The sequence below is a fragment of the Scophthalmus maximus genome, chromosome 4 (genome assembly GCF_022379125.1).
Source record: "Scophthalmus maximus strain ysfricsl-2021 chromosome 4, ASM2237912v1, whole genome shotgun sequence".
Classification (NCBI taxonomy): Eukaryota; Metazoa; Chordata; class Actinopteri; order Pleuronectiformes; family Scophthalmidae; genus Scophthalmus; species Scophthalmus maximus.
The window spans coordinates 17037033-17060849 of NC_061518.1; the positions used below are offsets into that span (position 1 = coordinate 17037033).

The 23817-nt window shown below is 41.4% G+C and overlaps 1 protein-coding gene across 5 annotated transcripts; it reads left to right on the forward strand.

Moving 5' to 3' along the window:
• Positions 1 to 268: 268 nt before the first annotated feature.
• Positions 269 to 23771, forward strand: lpin1a (lipin 1a). 5 transcript variants are annotated; one of them, XM_035628658.2, is made up of 23 exons: positions 270 to 814; positions 8874 to 9074; positions 9620 to 9715; positions 12431 to 12527; positions 12616 to 12832; positions 13853 to 13927; positions 14169 to 14261; positions 14495 to 14606; positions 14945 to 15170; positions 15502 to 15654; positions 15782 to 15875; positions 16096 to 16295; positions 16594 to 16687; positions 16816 to 16885; positions 18084 to 18176; positions 18284 to 18348; positions 18447 to 18585; positions 19293 to 19441; positions 19624 to 19710; positions 19822 to 19974; positions 20211 to 20325; positions 20446 to 20549; positions 20656 to 23771. In XM_035628658.2, the coding sequence occupies exons 1-23, from the start codon at positions 737 to 739 to the stop codon at positions 20825 to 20827; spliced, it is 2883 nt and encodes a 960-aa protein (XP_035484551.1). In that variant the 5' UTR covers positions 270 to 736; the 3' UTR covers positions 20828 to 23771. The 5 variants fall into 5 exon arrangements, with proteins under 5 accessions (XP_035484555.1, XP_035484551.1, XP_035484554.1 ...); XM_035628657.2 differs by having other exon boundaries at positions 271 to 814; positions 14492 to 14606; XM_035628659.2 differs by lacking the exon at positions 270 to 814 and adding an exon at positions 6205 to 6459 and having other exon boundaries at positions 14492 to 14606.
• Positions 23772 to 23817: the final 46 nt, after the last annotated feature.

The window sequence follows — 23817 nt, forward strand, 5'->3', positions numbered from 1 at the left end:
CCAAGGAGGTTGTGTTTTCACCCGTGTCTCTCGTGGCTTGTTTCTAATTTGTTAGCAGGATTACGCAAAAAAAGATTTGCCCCAAACGCGGTGGAGGGAAGGGGCCTCGGCCAGAGAAGAACTCATTGAATCAAAATCCCTGATGCATCACGAGTGATGCACTTGATCAAGTGCCATTCTAGTTTATAATGTTGCTGTCATGCATCAATTGGCAAAAATGCACAATGTCTGTGTATTTGTTGGACTGTGTTGTGTCAGCAGCAGCAGGAGAGTCCAGCTACTCTGAACCCTCTCAGATTTCCTCCAAGTACTCCGTTCCCAGAACACACTCGTTGATAAATTTAGTCTAAAACACACTCACTGCATGTCAAACAAGCACCAGCTACCCACTCAAAAACAGTTCCACTGATTTAAGTCTCAGAGGATTCATCCAGAAGCATCCAGAAGATTATTTTTTTTTGGCATCATGTTGAAGGGATTCAGTCGGAATTACTAGAGCAGGTCCATCAGGGTTCAAGTAGCACTCCGCATCTGTCCAGAAGTGATGTGTTGAACAAAGACAATAAAGATTTCAATGAGCGCGGACCAGGAAAGAGTCCAGAAGACGTCAAGAAGATTTCTGCTCGGACCACTTTCAGGGATTCGTTCAGATGGCCTGACATGATCTGTGACTGTACGCAACATATTTCACTGTAGAGATTGTACAGCAGCTCAGGACTGTGAATCGTGTGGAGCCATGAGCCACTCGGAGGAACAAGACCGATGCTACAGCCGCCACACTGAGGATGACAGCCCCAATGGCTCCTGGTCCTGGGTAACGACACGGGAATAACACACATACTGTATAATTGTATGCATGGGTGTTATGAGTAAAAAGAAAACAAAATATGTCACTGTGCCGAGCTTTGTCTTGTGCATTTGTATTGAAATCCCAGGGGGCTAATGATTTTAATCGATAAAGAGAGTTAAATGTTAAAATTTGCTTATACAAAAATAATTTGGAAATCAGAGTGCATCAGATCATGATGGAAGGCAATCATTTCAAATCAATTATGTTGTCTTTTATGACTTTTATTGCCCTATAGGCATCACCATTCTTTTACTTAATGTTTATTCCCCAAGCATAATGACCACGGTACCCGTGGAAGGGCTGTTTCTACTAAATATAGAAAAATGAAACCCCAGCTTCTAGGTAAATAATAAAATACTGAATGCAAAAAAGGCCCTACGCTGTAACATCAACTTCCTACTAATAACTTCTGCAATATGAAGCTTCATTCAGTATCTGTGTATGCAGCGAGGCAGGAGGAGGCCCCCGAGGTCTAAAGTTGCTTTCCAAGAAAACTTGACAGTGTTCTTAGAACACTGTGATCAAATAACGTGCTCGCTCTGTGTCCATGTGCTGGCACTTGTGAGATTAAACGTGTGCCGGAATGTCTTCTGTTTGTTTCCCTCTGTGTACGGCCATTTACTTAACAGTCACTTCTCAGTGTGGATATACTGGTTCTCGGGAAAGGCTGAAACGAGCTTTCATCTGTGTGTGCAGAATGTGCGACAGCTCATATCTCCACGCCTGACATGAAGCCCACATTACTACTTATTAAGGCATATTACACCACAGTTCGCAAAGCTGTTACATAATACTCCCAACATGCCGGGGGGCCCGTGAGTGGCCATGTGGGCTCGGGAGGCAACTCCACATGTCCTGCTCCCCCTTCAGAATATATCTCAAAATTAATTGTTGTTAATTGTTTTAATTATTTTGTTCCTCTGGTTGCTGTTGCTGGTACTCAAGAGTTTTAGATCATTAACAGTCAAAAGATGTTGAGGGCAACTTACAAATAAAGATAACACGAAGTCTAAATGCACTGTAGAGACAAAATAATGCCTCATTTATGATGCGAATAAAAGTTGGAATGTAACAACTGCTCCGCGTTGGATTTGTTACATCTCTCCTGCAGTCAGCCAGTGGCAGTGGGATAATGTGTTGTATCTCTCTAATCAGGTTAAGAGGTGAACAGAAGAGAGGATATGACCTTTTTAGGTTCAATTTGTAATATAAATGAAAGACAATCCTGATTCTTTCATTTGTTATTGACAATAAGGCAAACATTTCTACCAGCATGTTGTTCCATTGTTGTTCAGTAGGTTGGTGGCAGTGGTGTGAGAGCTCCCTGAAAACCAAACTAATCAGATTTTTCTAAAGCCACGGTGCATGTCGGCTGGGACTCCACACCGGGGGCGGCTTCAGTGGTTTATTTGTGATGTGGTGTGGCTCAGGCAGTCTTCTTATTGGCTCATGCAGCCCATCCCCCAAAAGGCACCCCTGTCGCCGTGGTGACGAAATGCATGCATTCTTGACCCCAGAGAGTGGTCCTGAGATCAGGCTCCCCCGTCTCAGCAAACCACCTTCTTCCTTCCCTATTTTTTTTTCTCTGTCTTCCTCTCTCTCACGTGTGTCTGACATGAGGTAACACTGCTGATATCCCTGCATGGCCCTGGTGCAGGGATATCAGCCAGCATCCGCCCCCCCCACCCCCCACCCACACACACACACACACACACACAGAAAGACAGACACACACACATGGTAAACACACAGATACCGATCTGCATGGTTCCTACATGCAGAGCGTAAACATTAACCCAACCACAGTGCACATGATCGCACATGTGATTTAATGACTGGATACAAGTAAAATTTGTATAATGGGAGTTTAATTGAACCCTTTTTAAATACATTGACTGAGTTACGTAATAAACTTATATGCTGTTCAGTTTTTACCACAAAGGTTCATGTTGGCACCATAAGCCACAGTAAACGTGCACACTGAAGGAAATAAACCAGTTCTCCTCCTCTTTTCGCAACTTCTTTCCCGCTACTTTAACCCAAGCACTAGCATTCTGCAATTTCTCTCTCTGCTTAGTGTCCCACCTCCCCCCTCCCTCTCCCCTCCCTCTCCCCTCTATCCCCCTCCAGTTGGCTACTTGTTGCTCCCTGATGAATGACTCAGTTCTTAGAAAACCTAACACGTGCTTCCTTGTTCCCGCTCTGTCTGCCTGGTGCTGACAGTGTGTGTGTGTGTTTGTGTGTGTGTGTGTGTGTGTGTGTCTATCAATCACAATGACAGGGTCACATGTTTGTGTTCAGTTCAGTACACTCAACCATGTGCAAGAATGTGTATATTGTTGGACATAAATTGATCCAGAGGCATGAACTGTTTCACCCAAGCACCCACCCACCATGCACACACACGCGCACACCCGCGCACACATACACACACACACACACACACAGATCTCATTCTTCCAGAGATGTTCTACATGCTGCTCACATGTTGAAAAGCAATTGTTCGCTGTGTGTGTGTGTGTGTGTGTGTGTGTGTGTGTGTGTGTGTGTGTGTGTGTGTGTGCGTGTGTGCGTGTGTGTGTGTGTGTTGTATTACTACTCTCTGAAAGAGATCAGGAGTCAGTGCAGTTGGATTTGAGTGAATCATTGACAAAACAACAACAAAAAGCCATGAGACCAAATTCGGGGAACAACACATTACATAACCTTATTATTAGATGATTACAGAAGAGTAACATTGTATAGCTATCATGAAAAACTGAAAATTAATAATTTGATATAATTTTCTGTCCATGTCTGGTGTAAAATAAATCAGCTGTGTTTGCTTGTGTAGCAGCAATGTTTCTAACTTTTTTGCTAATCCCAGTAGATATTTGTTTTGCAGCCATGCATTATACATATAAATCAACAAAAAATGCAGTAATTGTCAAAAGTGTGTGTGTGTGTGTGTGTGTGTGTGTGTGTGTGTGTGTGTGTGTGTGTGTGTGTGTGTGTGCGCGTGTGTTTGGATCTTTATTTGAGCAGATCTAAGCATGTGTGTAAATGTTTCCCTGCTGCTGGCAGGGAACTGAAAATGATTTATATGGTTTGTTGGGTTGATCTGCAGTTGCCTCCAGGACTGTGCTGCACTTTGTTCAGTCATTTTCTGTCTTGAAGTCTGTCTCCTTCTCTCATGGATTCATACTGTATGTTTGTATTATCTCTCTTTGATTACCATGACAGGTAACTGTCAGGATTGCAGTCTCCTTATATTGCTCCAAGGGGTATACACCCATGAAACGTGTCAATACATTTGGGGCAACCTGCCAAGTGAACTGATGAAAAGAAACGCATACATACCACAGGCAGTATACATGCAATAGAGTTTTAATTAGGTGCTATGAGTAGCTGTCAATTCAGTATGCCAATTAGCATGTGTGTTATTTTAACTTCAGTATTCTTTTGCTTAAAATAATAATTTTACAGTTGTACCGTAATTGCTGAGATTTAAATGTGAAGAGCAGACGGGGGATTGCTCAGCCTTGGTGGAGGTCTGCTCTCTCTGAGTGTCCCTGTTACACTTTGTTTTGTACGCATCACACAAATATTTAGAAACAGATTTGAATCCTCAGACAGCGCTGTGTCCTCCTCTATCTCGTCTTTATGCTAAGCTATAGGCTAACCAGTCGCTGGCTCTAGCCTCATGTTTACAGTGCAGAAGTATAAAGTCTCTGTAAAGGCCGTGTCTTGATATGGTCTCACTGTGTCAGGGCAGGTGGGATGATTTACATATTTTCAACTGAGTACATGTCACAAATACAGATGCCTTAGGACCGTCTGAATGTCACTCTTCTATTCTTATCTCGGCTCCATATTTTAGACTTCTTCAGAACACGAACGAGATACTGTTTACTGTCGCTCTCCTCTCAGCCACACATTACACAGAAATATATTGTACTGTATGTGTACGATTTATGTAGACTGCTTCTATAGAAGTGTATACTTCTAATGTAGTTCATAGTTCATAGTGTGTAGTCTGGATAACTGTCACATGCTGTTCACCATTCTTTTCATGTTTAAAATGAACTAAAGTTTTAACATTTATGGGGATGTGATGCTTTACTCAACTTAAACAAGGCAGTGATAAACTTCATCATCCCCACCAAAGATATAAACAATCAAATTTAACCCCATGTGGCCTCAGATACACTCTCAGTGCTTTTAACTTATGACATGAGCATTTAAGAGTTTACATATTATAGATAATAACATGCAGAATTGATGTGACCCTGTTTGGCTTTGATTTGAATCAAGATCATCTGATCTGTTGTCTTCTACCTTGGTAGAATTACAAAAAAAATGACTTCTTAACTTTATTTTAAGCTCAGGACAGAGGAATGCAACTGAGACAACAATAAAACACCCATGCAATCTCCAGAGAAATATCAGAGCAGCTGCTTTAACCTTCAGCTCTGAGGCATCTTACCTGATCAAAACAGCTTTAGCATCGGGGGGAGGAGGAGGGGGGGGGGGGGGGGGGGTGATTATGCAGGCGCCATTTTTTTAAGACTAATTAATGCTAATGTTAGTTGTTTACTCATGCTGAACAGATCAGTTACAAGCCTTTTAATACGACCCTTTGGGTTGGCTGGTTATGAAATTTCGGATGTTTAGTCGTTTTATATGTCAGGTCATAAAAGACATAGAATTCATGAAGGATTCTTACAATAGCCCAGTGTGTCCAGTTGTAAATGTATGAGTGAATGAGTTGTTAATACATTAATATTGGTCCAGGTGTAGCACCTTTTCCTTTTAATAAGAAGACTAGTGGTGCTTGGAGGATTTTAGTTTATTTTGGTTTAGTTTAATTTATTTCGATCACAGAGTTACACAACATCACATACATAACATACAGAGTAAAAAAAGAACAACAGTAAAACAAAGTGTCATCTTAGCTCTTTTATACTCAATTCTGACCAAAAGGGTGTAGGTTGGAGCTTTTGCTTATTATACCTACCCCTTTTACATAACATTTTATTCATATGTTGTTCTTAGGTCCCTCAGGATCTTATCACTCTTATTAAATTTGTATGTTGACCAAGCACAGGTCATGGTGGAGGAGGACAGTCACTATAGTCACAGCTCCCAAAAGCAGGTCTTCACCCGGACTTACAGTGAATCAAAAAATATCAGTAAATCAATAACTAAAGGAAACACAGTTTGAGTTGAGCACAGAGACACGTGATCACGCCACTAACATATGATCAAAATATTGACGATTTTGAGGGGGAAATGTGCTCCATGGCGTGACGTCATCGCCGGCTCGGCCAATCGGGTGTCTGGGTGTTCGCAGTCCGGTCGGCGGTGGGAGGAGCATTTGACACTGCGGTTCAAATAGCGAAGCAGCCCCCCGAGCTAAAAACAAAACAGCAACAAAAACAACAACAAATATCCGATATCAGATGTCAGTCAGAGAGAGACGAGTGTGTGTGTGTGTGTGTGTGTGTGTGTGTGAGACCGACAGTGTGTGACAGAGGGTAACGGGACTATACACTGCAGAGGACGTGTGGAGTAAACACGTTTTGAATGGCGCAGAGATCCCACAGACAGAAGCGACGTCCATAAATAACGTGAGTAAACACCCGACATGCCGCCGCCGACCACTTGCCATGGCACAGAGAAAGGTCGAGGCGGTGCCCGCCTTGTGTAGTACCCTGAGGTGTGTGTGTTCGAGCGACTGCAGAGCCTCAGCCCGTGTGCACACGCTTACACGTCGCCTGCGGTCGCGCGGATGATCCTCGTGTTGATGCTGCGTGTTTCCATTATACGATCTTTTCTTTCGCCCAGATGTATGATGTCATGTCCAACAAGAAAAAGAACAGAGCATTTTTCGCTTGTTTGTGTTGTTTTGTAGAGGAGAAGGAGGAGCAGAAGGTCACACATAGGAGAACATGACACACGAAACCCCAATGAAAAGGCAATGCATGGGTGTGTGTCCGTATTGCCAGTTGTGACATTAAATTGATTTAATTGGATAATCGTCCGTCATCTGCCTGCAGCAGAAGGGGGGTTCCTCCTCTGTCTCACACCTCTATGATTATCTGTCTGAAGAGTGACAGGCACGTTTTATATTATTAACTCACCCCTGGTCATGAAACCGTGGGGCTCTTTGTGTTACACACTATATGAATGTTGCTCTGACTCAGTGTTGTTGTTCTCAGAAGACACCTCGGGATTTTGTTTTTTTAAAGACAATAATGTTTTAATGTTGTTGTTGTTTCTTTGGTAAAACAATACAGGGAGTCCAAGGGATGACTCTGAGTGACCTTATGAGTTGTCCCGTGATTGGTTATTACATAATGGGGGAGCATTGTGATTGGCTGTTCAACAAAGATGTCCTGGAAGAGTGGGCAGGCAAGGCTTTGTGTGTGTGTGTGTGTGTGTGTGTGTGTGTGTGTGTGTGTGTGTGTGTGTGTGTGTGTCAATGAATGAAAGGTCCCTTCTGTCTGCACGTGGCTTATGTTGACACTGATATCAGGTCTGTGACATACCTAAGAAACACGACACGTGACTGTGTGTTTATCCCAGACATAGAAGCACAAATTGATAAGGGAGCGAGACGGGGGACAAAGGGGGGCATATCATTATGTAATCGAATGTCAAACAGTTCTTGGGCAATAATTCAGTCACACCAAGGGATTAAAGATGAAAACATCAACCTGAATAGTCGAAGTGAATGAAATTTTCAGTCAACAGTCCTGTTAAAAGAAAGAAGTCCAAAGCCAAAGAGGCATCTCTATTGTTTTAAACTCTGTGTGTTATGTTTATGTCAAATTAGCATGATGTTTAGACGAGACAGAGCGTGTCCATTACTGCAGCTCAGTCAAATAGCTCCAGTGTGTTGTTATGTGCTGATCAACCTATACGTTGATCAGGACAAGCCTGTGACGAGTTTCTTGTGTGTACCTGGACATATAATGTTTTATCACTGTCATTATATTATATTGTCATTACAGTCCCAAGCTGAAAGGGATTCAGTTACTGACATGTTCTAACAAGACATCCCCATCATCGAAATGTTCTTAGAAGCTCTTCCAAAATATTAGGGTGTGTGTGTGTGCGTACAGTATGTGTGAGTGTGTGTGTTACTTTTCCCAGGATCATCTTCTTCCCTCACTCTCTCTTCTATGATTGCATTTCTGTCTTTCTTTCTTTCTTTCTATCTTTCTTTCTTTCTTTCTTTCTTCATGTTCAAACCCTTGTTTGAATCTAAGGAAACCCAACTGTTAAATAATTAGTTGAATAAACACTTACCTAGGCTTGGCATGATCATGCACATAGTTGTATCTGTTGCATTGCACAGTAGACCTGTTTACCATTCACTGTCTCTGGTGCCATACCTGTCGTTACTTCCACGAATCCACAAAGTGTATCAATCCAAAAAATGTAAACAACACTATTTAGTTTTCTCCGATACTGAGTGTGTTTTCCCTGCTCGCTGCTCCGTCCCTCTCTTTTTGCCCATGTTTGGCATTTTAAACTGAGAGCATCAGAGGCTGTGGATCAGAAAGACTGGCACAGCACCACACGATTAATCTCATCCCTGATGGAGTGTACTTGTATTGCAGAGAGACTCAAACTCATCTTATTTTTTGTTTTCAACACAGGAAGAAAAGAAAAAAAAATCCTCTAACCCTAAACCTAATATATATTTTTTCTTCTTTTACAAAAGTAGAATGTTTTCATATCCATGCACCCACACACCAATCACACCCATAACTATATAAGAAAAGCTCACCAACACCACAAGAGTAGAGATAAGAATGTTAAAAAAGTTGCCCCATTACCTGATATTGCACTAGTGGCTGGCATGTAATTGGACTCAGTGGATCAATAATGTATTTTAATGTAGTGGGATGACAGGGTGGCTTTGTGGTCCATTATAGTCCATTCATCATGTTGCTGTGCTCTGAGTAATGTCAATGAAAAGAAGAAATCAACAAAGATGTCACTTTGCTTCTCTTCCTCCCCCGTCTGTCTCCAGTTGCAGACCATGAACTATGTGGGTCAGCTGGCGGGCCAGGTGTTCGTGCAAGTCAAGGAGCTGTACAGAGGACTCAACCCTGCAACACTATCTGGATGCATAGATGTCATTGTGGTCCGGCAGCCCGATGGCTCCCTGCAGTGCTCCCCCTTTCACGTCCGCTTCGGCAAGATGGGCGTTCTGCAGTCCCGTGAAAAAGTGGTGAGATGGGGGTGCTCACACTGCTCTCATGCTCAGTGAATATTGTGTGTACAGCTTATTGAAGAGGTGTAATCGGTGGCGGAAGAAGTATTCAGGTATTTCACTGAGACACGTTCCAAAAGTGTAAACATACTCTTTTACGAATGAAAGCACTGCAGTCAACATCACAGTTACTTTTATTACTTTTGTGTGTAACGCAGTAACATATTCACCAGGCCGGCGACACGGTGGGTTAGGGTTAGACATAGGTTAGTTTGGACGACTCTAAATTGCCCGTCAGTTATTTGTCAGTTCGGTGATGGCCAGGTTAACTGTCTAGTGTGTACCCCGCCTTACGCCCAATGTCAGCTAGGTTTGGCTCCAGCCCCTGGAGAAACTGAGAGTGGAAAGGCGGAATGAATGAAAATTAAACTAAGGCCGAAGCATGCAAACGAGAACTTATGCTGGAGCTTCTTTTTAAGTTAGGCAACAGGGCGGGCAGGAGCCTACAGTGCTTGTTCTCTGTTACAAAATCTGAAGTTGCTGAATAATAACCTTTCCTGCAGGTGGACATAGAGATCAACGGAGAGCCAGTGAGTTTGCACATGAAGCTGGGAGAGAATGGAGAGGCCTTCTTCGTCAAAGAGGCGGAGGACATGCTGGTGAGTGATGATTGACAGAGTCAAGACAAATATAGGACGGGACATAACTTAGTGACGAAGGTCGATATATAATATATAAATATAGACAGTGCTGGATTTGTAGTAATTCTTCACCACTTACATGTTATTCTAATTGCTTGATTTTCCCACAAAGGCAGCAATAACACGGAGTTAAGATAAAACAACAAAATCAGATAATACCAAATTGTCCGCAAAATCGGGATTACACAAAAGTGCAATGAATGAATAACATTTCTAATATAATCATACAAAAGATTTCATAATGGAAAAAAAACCCACAACAACTTCAATTGCACCTTAAAACAACCCAACGGCTGTCTACAACTGTAAAGTTAATCATCAACTAAAACTTGGGAAACTGAAACTTGTCATTTCATGTTTTACTGCTGCAGGTTTCAGGGAGATGGGGCAGCATAAAAGTTATTTTATTGCCTTCAGGGTGCAAACTGAAATATAGACATAAATAATGTGGTTTTATATCAATTCATATTTTGCTCTTTTGAAATTTTTGTAGTTTTTCCGATACAAAGATGCCTGGAAAGTGACCTGGCAATACAACACGTCTAGCTACATGATTTCTCCCATGGGTGGCTCTCCCTCTACACTCTCCATATTAGAGTCTGTGTTCCTATAATACAACCATGAGCAGTACACAAAGTTACAGAGCAAATGAACAGTGTAAATGTCATGACTCTAATTTACACAACAACTGCTGTTTAATTTGTTTACTGGACATGCATTATTTGTCCCCAGCTATATTAACCTGGGTTACACAGATCACAAAACAATCTGCTGATATGAGACTCTGCTCAATAAAGACTTAAGAATAGCATCTGAAACATAAGATGATCAACAACAAGGAACAAGAGCCTCTGTCCCTTTGTGGAATGATGTCTGCCAGCAGGACGTCAAATTCCTGGATATTAACCAACGTGGAAGAACACTATGTTCAGCACAAATGCAAATGTAGCTGGGAATGAACTGACTCCTAACTGCTGACTTTGTAAGGTGATATGCAAGGGATTTTGGAGGGCACCCTGTAATGAAGGGAACAAGGATAAGTGTTAAATCGTGAATTCAGAGTAATATGTCATCATCCCAGAAGATCTAATTCCTAATCTGCGGTGTTACATTGGTTTAATTTGGTTTTCATTACTTACTGTCTCTGTTGAAGATTAGGCGCTCTTTCCAACAGTCAATATGGGCCATAGTGGATTTTCTCTTAAGAGTGGGTCTGGCATTTACCTCAGATGCCTCAGTCCTCAATGAAGGACCAAATAAAGACTTTTAATTTTGATGTCTAAGAATAATAAAAAGACAACAGGAACTATTCATATCTGTTTAGACCTTGTGTTAAATCCTTTCCTTGTCACTATTCTCCCTCCACAGAGTGGAGAACCACCAGGGGGCTATTAATAGCTCTGCCAAATTCAGTCTCTACTGACTTCCCTCAGGATGTCACTGATCTGTGTACAGTCCACACAGACAGTGAGAGAGCAGGACAAACAGCGCACAGAGCTTCTGGCCAGCAGAAGATAGAAAAGATTACACACAAATTATGACGATAGGCCAGTAATGGTCTATCGATGTTATCATCTAGTCGATCTAACTGTAAAATGACCAACAGCCCTTTTAAGAAACTATATTATATCACCAACCTCCATTTCACTGTGACCAGTCACGGCAATATTTAAAATTCTTTGTGAAATGTATTTTCCTCAGTAAACTCTAGTAGTCTCAGGTATGACATCATGTCTTCTTCTTTTTGTATTTTTAAAAAAAATATCTCCTGTGTGGGTGAAGTGGGTAAAAACAGAAATAATATATGTCACATTGGTTTATTTGATTCAGCGTGCAATCCCATGCACAGAAATACAGTAACAGTTGTGTCTTTGAGGGACACGTCGCGTTAGTAGTTTGTGATATTTTTTTCCCAAAAACATTTAATGAATTGAAATTTAAGTACTTTTGCCGTGGATGTTTCCAATTTGGCAAATGCTTGGAGCAGATGAGCTGTGACCTTGGACCGTGCACATTCTGAGCACTGTCCCTTTTCCTCTCCCATCAGATGAATTGGACTGTGCTGGACGGTGTCATGACACGTGCACTGCACAGCATGTGTCAGTCTGCACTGCTCGGATCATCTCTTTATCTCACTTATCTGTCTGTGTCTGTCCTTTCTTTCTGCTAAATAGTCCCTGTAGTGAGACTGAACCTGTGTGATTTGGCTAATCTGAGTTAAAACCCAAATGCCCACCAGATTTATTTTAGACCGACTTGGAAAAATAAATAAATTGTCCTTTCAGTCAAGAACATTTTCTACTCAGAAATACTGTTTGTACATATATATATATATATATATATATATATATATTTATTTATTTATTTATTTTTAGCCATGCTAGTGTAAGTAGTATGAGAAATGAATAATAAATGTAACTGTAAGGACTGGACCACACACACGGTTGTAAATTTTGACTGCGTTTATTGAACACTCAACATATAATAAGTAGGTGGGACCCAAAATAAGTTCAAGTTACAGTGTATTCTTGATCACATACAATCACATGCAAAACAACTTTGCGCACACATATATTTTACATCAAATATTGTTGATTGAGAAGGAAGTTAACTGTGTTTTTGATCCCAGTGTTTCTCACCTCAAATTACAATGTTGTGTTCCTCTGTTGACAGGAAGTAGTTCCATCCTACCTGGCAACATCACCCATCATGTCAATAGGGGAGGAGTTGATGGAGTCCCAGCTGGGCAGGGGCAGTTCTCGTCACCAAGGTGAGCCCTAATGAGAAAGTGTGCATGTGCTTTTGTTAGGGTTTCTTTTTCTAAAACTAATCTCATACTCCTATCTTGTATCACATAGACACCACCCCCTGCAGCTCTCTTCCTCTTCAGAGCCTGGGACCCCAGCAAAGTGACGGGGGGATGATCAAAAAGAGGAGGAAGAGGAGGAGGAAGGCACGGCCAGAGGGAGGGGGAGGAGCGAGGAGAGAGGAGAGTGGGGAAGAGTTCTCGGAGGATGAGGACATGTTTACCATTGACCTGAGCTCGGATGAGGAGAGAGAGGGTGACGACAGCAGGTGTGTGTTCGAGAAAATGCAAAGCTCCTGCTAATCCCTGTGTTTCTGTTTTCATCTCTATCTGTTAGAGGAGTTGGAGGGGTCCCCTGTAAACTGCGGACATTTTGTCAATGCACACATTGGAAAATGTCTATTTTGAACTGTCCTCTGTTGGTTCTATGAATGGCAATGTTGATCATTATGATCCAGACTAAAGCCAAGTCATGTCAACATGAATGTGCCTGTAGGAAGAGTTGTAGTTGTCCATTCACCATAAAGCCAGCATCGATTTATATACACTTATATAGTTTAAACAACTTGTCTATAAAACAAAAAAGAAAACAATGGCTCCTCTCTATACTTGATGGTTGAAAAACACTGAGTGTCTTCCCCCACTTGTGCTTTCCCAATACCCCATATACCACCTACTGGGCAAATAAGGAACTACAACCAACATTGTACACAAAAATGGCTCTAACAGTATTCTTAAGATAAATGGTTAAGGGTTAGACATGTCAAGTTCAGAGATTGATTGCATAATAATAAAAATGTCAGCCCACCATATGTGTCACTTAAAGCCCATGGAAACTTTAATCACAAGTATTTCTCTGCATCCTTTTCCTCATGATTTAAGAGCAACTATAAAACCAGCAAAATATGTGAAGAGACCGGAAAATGGTTTCTCAGAGTAAGGAGGCACTCTGGGGATTTGTCCTGTTCCCACAGTGTGCTCTGTCTCTCTCTGAAATAATGGCTCGCAGTGCCGTCCTTACTTCTGGGGTTCCAAACTTTTTTTTAGGTTTACTACATGGCGGGATGGGAACTTTTCTGAAACCCTGAAAAAACATGCAAAATGTGTCTGCTTCATGTCATGTGGTCATACTGTACTTGATGAGAAAATCTTCTTATGAACCACTTGTATTTTATTTGGACTTATACATTGTGTATTTATGCAATATGGTATCAGTAATTGTATAGTGAGTAGTAGAGCTGTTTGTGTGTATGACTGACATTCCCCTGCACGTGTGTGTTTGTGATCAGACCTATGTACGGTGATCAGGGGACTACGGCCATCACCCATACACACCCCAGCACTGACTGGACCCGATCACAGCGGTATTGTCTCGTCATAAAACACTCTCACACACACCTGTATATTAACTAATCCCAGCCTCTTTAACTGCCTTGTAAACTCTCCTTAACTCTGTTAATTTCTTATACATTCAGTTCATATTGTTCTAAGCATTTTAATACATATTCTGCCCTCACAATAAATAAATAATAATCAAGATTCACTGTCTCCCACTCTCTCTTCCTCTCTCTGCGTTCTTTTTTTTCTGTCTCTTTATCTCTGTAGTAAAGTGATCAAGGAGATTCTCTCCATCCCTCCACCCTGTGGTCTGTCCATCTCTTGTCCTCAGCAGACTTCTCACTTCTCCTCTCTTGTTAGGTATCACCTTCAGTTTTATTCTCCCTTAATGTCGGCAATGAAGTAATGCACCAATGAGGGAAATGTACAGTTTTCAAGAAAAAAAGATACAGTTGGTTCAGATTTTAAAAAGGAGAATTAGGAATATTATGATTTTCACTTTTTGGAATTTTGAATTGTATGTTACTTTATCAGTTACATAATGCAGTACAAACTAATCTAAATCAAATGTCTGGCTATCTTTCTCCCAGCAGCCCTGATGATTCACGGTCATCAACACCAAAGAGCGACTCAGAGCTGACCAGTCAGGATAAAAACAACCCTGAAATGCTGTGGACCTGGGGGGAACTGCCACAGGCTGCACAGGTACACACACACACACACACACACACACACACACACACACAGCCACTGATGGCCACAACATGCTAATTCCAGAATAAAATAAGTGTAGCCTATGTTGGAAAGATGTGGGGGGAGAGGGGTTCCAATGTTATCTGACTATCCAACATGGAGGTTGGACAAAAAAAGTTTCCTGTTCTCCATATTTGTTTGTACTTGTTAAGCAACAGATTGAATAAATTGTAGAAATACATGGGAATAGGATACTCAAAGAAGAGAAGGCCTGCGAGATACATGAATAGAAACAAAAAAACTGTTAATGTGTGAAAGCTTTGATCGCTTTGTGTGCCTCTCTCCTACAGCCAGCCTTCCTGACTTCCCACCTGAAGCAGGACCCCACCTCAACAGTCTCCATCCCGCTCTCAGCCAGCACTCACTTCAGAGCCATCAGTGACAGGGGACCCCCTTCCCTCACCCTCTATGGCCCACAGCCAGAGGAGAGCGCTGCTATTGGTGGGCACAAGGACACCGAAGAAAGCAAGAATGGAGCCAGAGATGGACTAAGTGCCAGGACCGGAGGAGAGCAAGGTGAAATATACGGAGGACAATTTTGCTTCAAATGTGCCAAGCATTCTCTAGATTTTCTAAGTCATTACCAAATGTCGAGCAGTGTTTATTGTGTATTGATCAAACTAGATCTCTTGAAAAATAACAAGATGTTTCGAATCTCCTATGAGGATAATACCCTCTGAACCACAGCTGAAGCTCAGACATCTGTGACACCTCTTTGACCTCTCACCTCTTAAACCATAAATCAACAGGATGCTCCTAAAGTTGACCATGTGTATCGGTAGATCTTGGTGAGCCATGAGTTTGATTTCATGCATCCACTGATTCTCTGCTGTTTTTTCTTTGCTAGGAACACAGTCGGAGGGTATGGGGCAGTCTTGTGCAGAGATGGAGGGTCTTACAGCCTGCTCAGTGTCGCACGGGATTCTCCCTGATCATCTGGGCGAGGGCGAAAATAGAGGGAGTCCCATTAGAAGAACCGATTCACCATCCAAGAGGAGAGGTAGGCTATTGTATGAAATCTGTAAGAAGTACAAAGACTCTTCTTGAATGGAAAGCGTCTTCATGCCTCATTATAAATATATATTTTATTTTTGCTACTTAGTGAAGTGCCACATTGTCCCTTTTAGAAAAGAGAAGCCAACACCTGGGTGCTGATGGCATGTACCTGGATGACATTACAGAGCTGGAGCCTGAAGTAGCAGCTCTCTACTTTCCTAAAAGGTAATGAAACACACAAATACATGCACAACTAATGATGAGTACGAAACATACTCCCCCCCAAATATATATTGGTATATATATATATACACCAACTTGGTGCTCTCGTGGTATAGTTAATCATCATGGGTCCTTGGCAGTGCTCAGTAGATTTGCCTTTCAGAGATTGAGATCTATTTCTGTGAGAACGTGTGCGACTCTCTCTCTCTCTCTCGCTCCGCAGTGACGGAGGCAGCAGCTCAATGAAAGGAGACTCAGAGATGATGATGATGGGAGCGCGGAGCGCTAATCAGTCCCCACAGTCCGTGGGCAGCAGTGGGATGGACAGCGGCGTGGACAGTTTGTCCGACCAATTAGGGGACCTGCCTCACGTCGGCATCTCTTTGTGTGGGGGACTCACTGACAACAGGGAGATCACAAGAGGTAGGTTAGGTCCAGGGATCAGCAAGGGGACGCTGTCGGACCAGACCATGTAGATGTAGCACTGTAGCTCAAGCTCTGAACACTGCAAAGAATCTAAAGCTGAATTGAGCTCATCCACTTCATAAGGGAAATCAAGACCCACCATTATCTATTTCACATTGTGATACATCCTTAAAGTCATAGTGCAATTTTTAATAGAATAATATAACATTTTGAAACAGATGATAGGAAAAACATAAGGTCAGACAGGTCTTGACCCTGTGTGTGTGTGTGTCTTTTTTGTTTTTCTATGACACAGAGCAGTTCCAGGAGAGGGCCGTTTCCTTCCAGCAGTTCTCTGAAAACCCCTCTTTAATTGATGACCCTAACCTGGTGGTCAAGATAGGAAACAAGTATGTTCTATAAATAAATGAATAATTGTTTGATTAAAAATCTGGTGTCGACTGGATGTTTTGCAGATAGAAGTCTGAGGTTTAAAAAAAAAAAAAGTGCTCATGACTCTCTCTGCCACCTGATGTAGATACTACAACTGGAACACAGCAGCTCCCGTCATGTTGGCCATGCAGGTCTACCAGAAACCTCTGCCGCAGGTGAGACACAGATTCACAGTCTCGCTTTGACTGTATGTTCTATGTCATGAGTGGTGGAAGAAGTATTCAGGAGTCATCGCTGTCAGCTAAATGTACTTAAAGTCAGTACTCATGCAACAGAATGAACCCTTTATTTATTATTGGATACAGTTATTGATAGTTTTAAGTTCTGTTTTTTGTCTGACACTGTGTCTAGACCCAGGTTTTTTTTCCTCTTATAAAAATGATCCACTTGTATCTACTACATACTCATCTCTCAACTTATACAGATTATTATTATTTCTGTTTTGTAAAATGGTGTTTGGTGTGTGTTAGTGTTCTGTAGCCCCCTGCATCACACCCCTTGTGTTCTCTAGAGCATCTTGTTTTGTAATAACTTCTCCTCAACCTAATGTTTCACTTTGGTTCAGTGTCTTCCCCGTCAGCATCCTTTCTTGATTTCCTGAAAATTCAAAATTCAAATGCTACCAACTGAAGTGTGTTCATATCTGTGTCTGGCTCTCATGATCAATATTAAATATAGATGATTGTATACTTAAACCTGCCAGCTTTTGATGAACACACACAAAATGGAGCTCACATCAGAGCTGTCAGTCTTGTACCACAGTGAGATATGGCTTTAAATCTAATTGTCCTACTAACCCTTAAATAATGCCATGTCTCTATCCTCCTTCCTATTTTTCCCCTTCTATTTACATATTTTATTTCTCCTACCATCCATCCAAGTGTTGGTGTATGAGTTACGTGTTTTCTGTGTTTGGGCTCTTCTCATATTGCCTTCCTGGTCTGTTTGGCTCCAACCCGCCCCAGTCTGTATGATGTTTTCTGGCTTTGCTCTCAGTGTTGGTCAGAGCATGTCTTCTGTCATTATTTCCCACCGTTGTCAACCTATCTGTCCGTCTCTCTTTGTCTTGCATGTCTCTCCTTCTCAGACTGTTATGTGGTGGCTTGTTGCATTTTCTTCCTTCTGCTATCCAGTCACAAAGTGTCATCCTCTCAGTTTTTACTTTAGATTCCATGCCCTTTGTTTGCATGCACTTGTGTGTACACTAACTACCTTTATTTCACAAGATAGTTAGTCTTCAGTGTGGTCTGAAATGTGCTTTTTGTGGGTTAACCTACGTTTTTGGCTTTGCCTGGTTTCAAGTATTTTTTGTTTTCTGTCAGTTTTGAGTTGTATTCACACGGTTGTCTCCAGGCCTCAGTGGAGAACATCATGAAGGAGAAGATGCCAAAAAAAGGAGGACGCTGGTGGTTCTCGTGGAGGAGCAGGAACAGCGACTCCAAATCGGTAAGCATACGCAAACATACATCCATAGACTTCAGAGTACACAGTTAACATTGTCTGGCCTGCAGGTTTCAGTCGATTAACACAGTTGTGACCTCTGTGCACTTCAGGAATCAGTGTCAGAGGCAGGAGGAGACGGAGGAGAAAGCTCAATCACTATGACCTCAGCGAACAGGTGACTTTTTTTTTAAATATATATCTCCACATTTGTCTCATTCTAATCAATTTTAATAGCTCCATCTTATACCAAACCGATTGTCTTTAATTTTTCAGGATGAAGGATGAGTCATCATCGAGTGATGAGGACCACAGATCCTCCCATCAGATGTCAGGATCCTGCCAATCGGAGCCCCTCGTCAGTTCTGGCAGCATCTGCTATAAGAAGACTCTTCGGCTCACCTCAGAGCAACTGGTATGTTTTCTTACACCCAGTTTCATTGACTGCAACGGAGAAAATAGCACCAGTGACTAAGTGTAGACAAATAGATACTGTAGAAACATGAAAAAAAGTTAGTGTATGGCAGCTTTGTGTTAATATTATACATGCATGATTCATTATGATAAAGCAAGAATTTGGGCACATTAATAACTGCTTACATAAGAAACATGGATGACTTCACTTGGACCAGTGTAAGGTGCAATTTGAATCTTTACCCACTACGTTAATACATTAAATAGGCCTATTTATTTGTTACTTTGTACAGTTACAAAGTTAATCTTCTTCTTTAGGGGCTATTAACCTAGTTTTTACAGCTGTAGATTTGTATATAGTTTTTTCACAGACTGAGGTTTATGGTGCTATGAAATGATCTCCTCAAGAGATCTGTATTTTTTATGACCTCTGTCATGCCCTGGCCTGTTGTCCTTTGATTTAGTGTTGGTCTGCATTTAAATTTAGTTGTGTCCGTGATCTTGTTCATGTTTTCCTTGTATATCTGTTATTAACGTGTCTTCTTTGTTCAACCTTTCCACATCTCTTTGAAACAAAGTGTATAGCTTATGTTCGATAAGTGCTACTTACTATTCCATCGTGTGGACCCTGCTCGTTTCAGTCTGTGTGTGGAGTTGTCTCCTGACGCCCTGTGTGTTGTGTGTGTGTGTGTGTGTGTGTGTTTACAGACTAGCCTGCAGCTGAAGGAGGGTCCTAATGAGGTGGTGTTCAGCGTGACCACTCAGTATCAGGGCACCTGCCGCTGCAATGGCACAATCTATCTCTGGAGCTGGGATGACAAGATAGTCATCTCCGATATAGACGGAACCATTACCAGGTAAGAGGTGGCAAGTTCGCCGCCCATAGATGATGTTCCTGTTGATGATGCCTGTTCAGTTTCAGCTGTTCACCAGTAGATGTCACACTTTACACTAATTTGGGCTTTGGTGTTAAAATCCACATGTGGGAAATTAGCTTTAAAGTTAATCTGCATCTGTTTGTGTGATTCTGTCGCTGTAGGTCCGACACCCTGGGTCACATCCTGCCCACGCTGGGTAAAGACTGGACCCACCAGGGGATCGCACGGCTCTACCACAAAGTCAGCCAGTGAGTGTTTAATTACATTATGGGTGAAATATTTTATATTTATCTTTGTCCAACATTTTTTAAATCTAAACTACAGTGCACGGCTAAGTACAAGCTCTGTCTGTGTCACAGGAATGGATATAAATTCATGTACTGCTCGGCGAGGGCCATCGGCATGGCTGATATGACGCGAGGGTACCTGCACTGGGTCAATGAGAGGGGAACCATGCTGCCCATGGGGCCGGTGCTGCTCAGCCCCAGCAGTCTGTTTTCTGCCTTGCACAGGTCAGACGCGTAACCATGTGTACAAAAAAAAATGCTACACTGGAGTAATCAGGAACTCATATGTATGGCCTTGAAGCCATATGAAGTCTTCCATATGATCAACTACTAGAGGCTAAAATAAAATGTGCTGTTCCCTTTCAATTCCCCATTGAATGGACAAAGAAAAATAATGTGCACAAAGTAAAGACAAAAAACACTATAAAAACGTGTTTGATATAATGTGTTGTGTTGTTTAGGGAGGTGATTGAGAAGAAACCAGAGAAGTTTAAGATCGAGTGTCTCACGGACATCAAGCAACTTTTCTACCCCAACACTGAACCTTTCTACGCCGCCTTTGGCAACAGAGCTACGGTAAGACTATTACTTTTTGCCTCTTGATGTCAGTTTTCTTCATTACAAGTTCATGTTTTAGCCACAAAAACGTCAACTCTTAGCTGCTGATGCTGATGGTTCGTGCATTTGTGATTGCAGGATGTGTATTCCTATAAGGAGGTGGGTGTTCCACTGAACAGGATTTTTACTGTCAATCCTAAAGGGGAGCTGATACAGGAGCATGCCAAAACCAATATCTCCTCGTAAGATATATTCTCTGTTTCTTTTATTTTCTTTTGAACACAAGTGTCCAAAAATATTTGAATGTCCTAATTACAATCTGTAAATGTCTGTGTGTCTCCCTCTTAGCTATGGGCGTCTCTGCGATATGGTTGACAACGTCTTCCCAGTCCTAGTTCAAGATGAGGGCTCAGACCTGCCATGCTCTGACACTTTTGACCAATGCAACTACTGGAACAAACAACTTCATGATGGCACTGACCAGGAAGAAGACGACCCACTGCCTCTCGAGACGAGCTGAGGAAACTCCCATCGACTGCAGCACAGAGGTCGCTGCATTCCAGCATTTATTTACATCGCACAACAATGTGGACGTTGGTTTTGTGACTCATCACCCCGATGATTTTAAGAGTGAATATGCGGATTATTTTAGACTTATATGTGAATATTAAACGAAAAAAGCCCTGTGACTTCCTCAAGGCTTAAATGTTACTTCAAATAAGTAACTGTAACTACTGGTTCAAAGTAGATGAACGTGTTTTCAATGTTCCACATAAACAGATAATTGCGCGCCCATTCAACAGTGAGAACAAAAGCAGTCCTGAATACCTATAATGAAACCCGAAGATGAAGCCACTTCAAGTAGATCTTTGGGATTGTTTAAGATGGAAACAAAAAGAGGAATAAGAGTAGGAAGTTCAAAAGTCAGAACTAGAGGGGGGAAAAAAAGAAATCGTAAGACTGCTGTGTCAGGAAATGACCCAACCCAAACCCAAATGAATTTCACACACACACACACACACACACACACACACACATACACACACATATATCAGTAAAAATTCTGAAGTCATTACAGAGACAATCTACAAAAGTGCTGCCGTATTTGTATCCCTCACTGCATGTTTTTTTTAGTCTGTAGGAGATTCCTCTGACTAGTTACCATTCTCTCCCTTATCGCACATCCGTCTGTATTCACCGTTGTCGACAGAAAAGCTGCACCACAATAACCCCAAACTCTCATCACCAACAAAGGCTGGTATCAAATCAATTTATCTGTACTCATATCACCCATCACCTAATGCTCACTGTTTTTATTTAAAAAAAGGACATTATAGATGTGGCCATGTTTAAAATAATTGGCTGTCATGAGCTGCTCATGGGCTTCTGGTAAAGTTCACAAAAACATATTGTTACAACTTATCCATGAAAATTAAATAAGAAAATATCTTGAAGAAATCCTCCTGTACCCGATCAATTCTACCACCAGATTCAACAACTGACAAGAATTTATAAGTTATATACACAATTCAGCTTTTTTCGATCTCAAATTAGCCTCTTGGTGCATCACTCTTTTTTTTTTAACCTTTTTGTTTAGGAAAGAATAGTGGCTCAGAATCTTGCTCTATCTGCTCCAGGTATATGGCTGTCGTTAGCACGTACAGCAGGTGGAAAGTGAAACCTTTGGAACATGCAAATAAGTGTCACCGATGGTGAACAGTAACCCTAGTGTATCAAACTCCTCTGCAGGTCAAGCTAAAGGCGTGTGGTTGTTTGACCGTGCTACTGTGAAAGACTTCAGATTTCTAGAACACTTTCTCAAAAGTGTTCACTATACTCAAGGTACATGCAGCACAATGCAACTAACTTCAGTCTGTGTTCTTGACATATGTCTTTTATATGCGTGATTACATTAACCTCTGCTAGAATGTAGAACATGCGTTATTCCAACGACTAATGCTCATCAATGCAATAACTGTATAAGCGCATACGGGATATGGTCATCAATTTTCAGTTTTAAAATGTTATTGCACAACTCAGTATACTTCATGTACAGCACTAATCTGCCATATGTATTTATTTATTTATATATGTATATACATGCGTGTGTGTGTATACATATATGTGCATTTATAGTTGTTCTTATAGATAATATTTACTGCAATTCATTAATGGGAGATGGATGTCTGCCTATTTTTAGCACGTGTTTAAATACAAATGGGAAAAACCACTGTACATAATGAATAACAAACTTTTGAGAGCTATTGTCTACACTTAGTCACCGGTGCTCATTCAAATACACTTGCATCCATTACTAGAAATCTGTCTCCATTAAACCAGTGGCCACCTGTTGCACTAGGAGGTGTCGGTTTTACCATGTGACCATTAAAGCAATAGATCAACATGCAGTATTTTAGGAACGCCCACAGGCGGATTAACTGCCTCTTTCCTGATTTAATGTCAACTGTCATCTCTGGTTTATCATGGGCATCAAGATGGCAAGTTACTGTACATGACATTCAAACTACTTTTACTTTTTGCATCTTGATGCAGAGCGTCATCAACACATGTGAACCCTTCTCTGTTTATGTTGAGACAAAACTGGGTTTTGGAAAACAGCTTTGAATGTTCGACAGCTTCAAGAAAAGGACAAAAGTATCTGTTTCAAAAGTAATCGACCAGATTCTAGTTGGAGGTTTTACAAAGGAATTCACTGAATGATGTTCAGATGCATTTGAGGAACCCTGTGTCATTTGTGCTAGAGGAAAAGATGCATGTTGTTGTAATGATAAACTGCACATTTACATAGATGTAATGATGATCATCACCTAATGCTTTGTGTGGAAGAATAGCACTTACTGTGATTAAATGATTTGGCTTCCCTATCTCATCAGATAAGTTGGGAGTCTTAACTGTAAAAGCCTCAAACTGTGTGATTGTCACAGTTTGAGGCTTTCACATATTTTTTATTTTTATTAGTATGTCAAACATGCATGGACATGTTACATTTTGATCAATCCGGCCAAATGCACTGATTCTCTTGTCATCTGATTTGGTGTTTGTAAGACACTTCTCTCCTACAGTGTATCCCCTCATCAATATGTGACAGTTTAAAGGTCTCGAAGTTATAAAATCTCACCAATGAAATATGGAAGTCAAAAATAAGAAATGACTTCTTCTTCATGAATGCAATGCTCCCATCCCATATCGTAGATTAAATCATCTTTTTGATGATTATCACCTCCTTCTTTCTGTGAAAGATCTATTCAAGGTCTTGACTAGTTCTCCAGTCGTTCTCTGTGTTGGCATGAATGTTGATCCATTTGCCGTCCTGTGTAAAGGTTTTGTTGTGGGCACCAAACGGCAGCCTGAGCAGCGTGCGGTGCAAGCTATTGGTAACAAAGTAGTTTGAATAAAATCTGTGCAAATGGACACATTTTCAATAAACTCCAATTTGATTACTACTTTGTGTCACACTTCCTGTTAACTGCAAATGCAACGCTTGTTTCT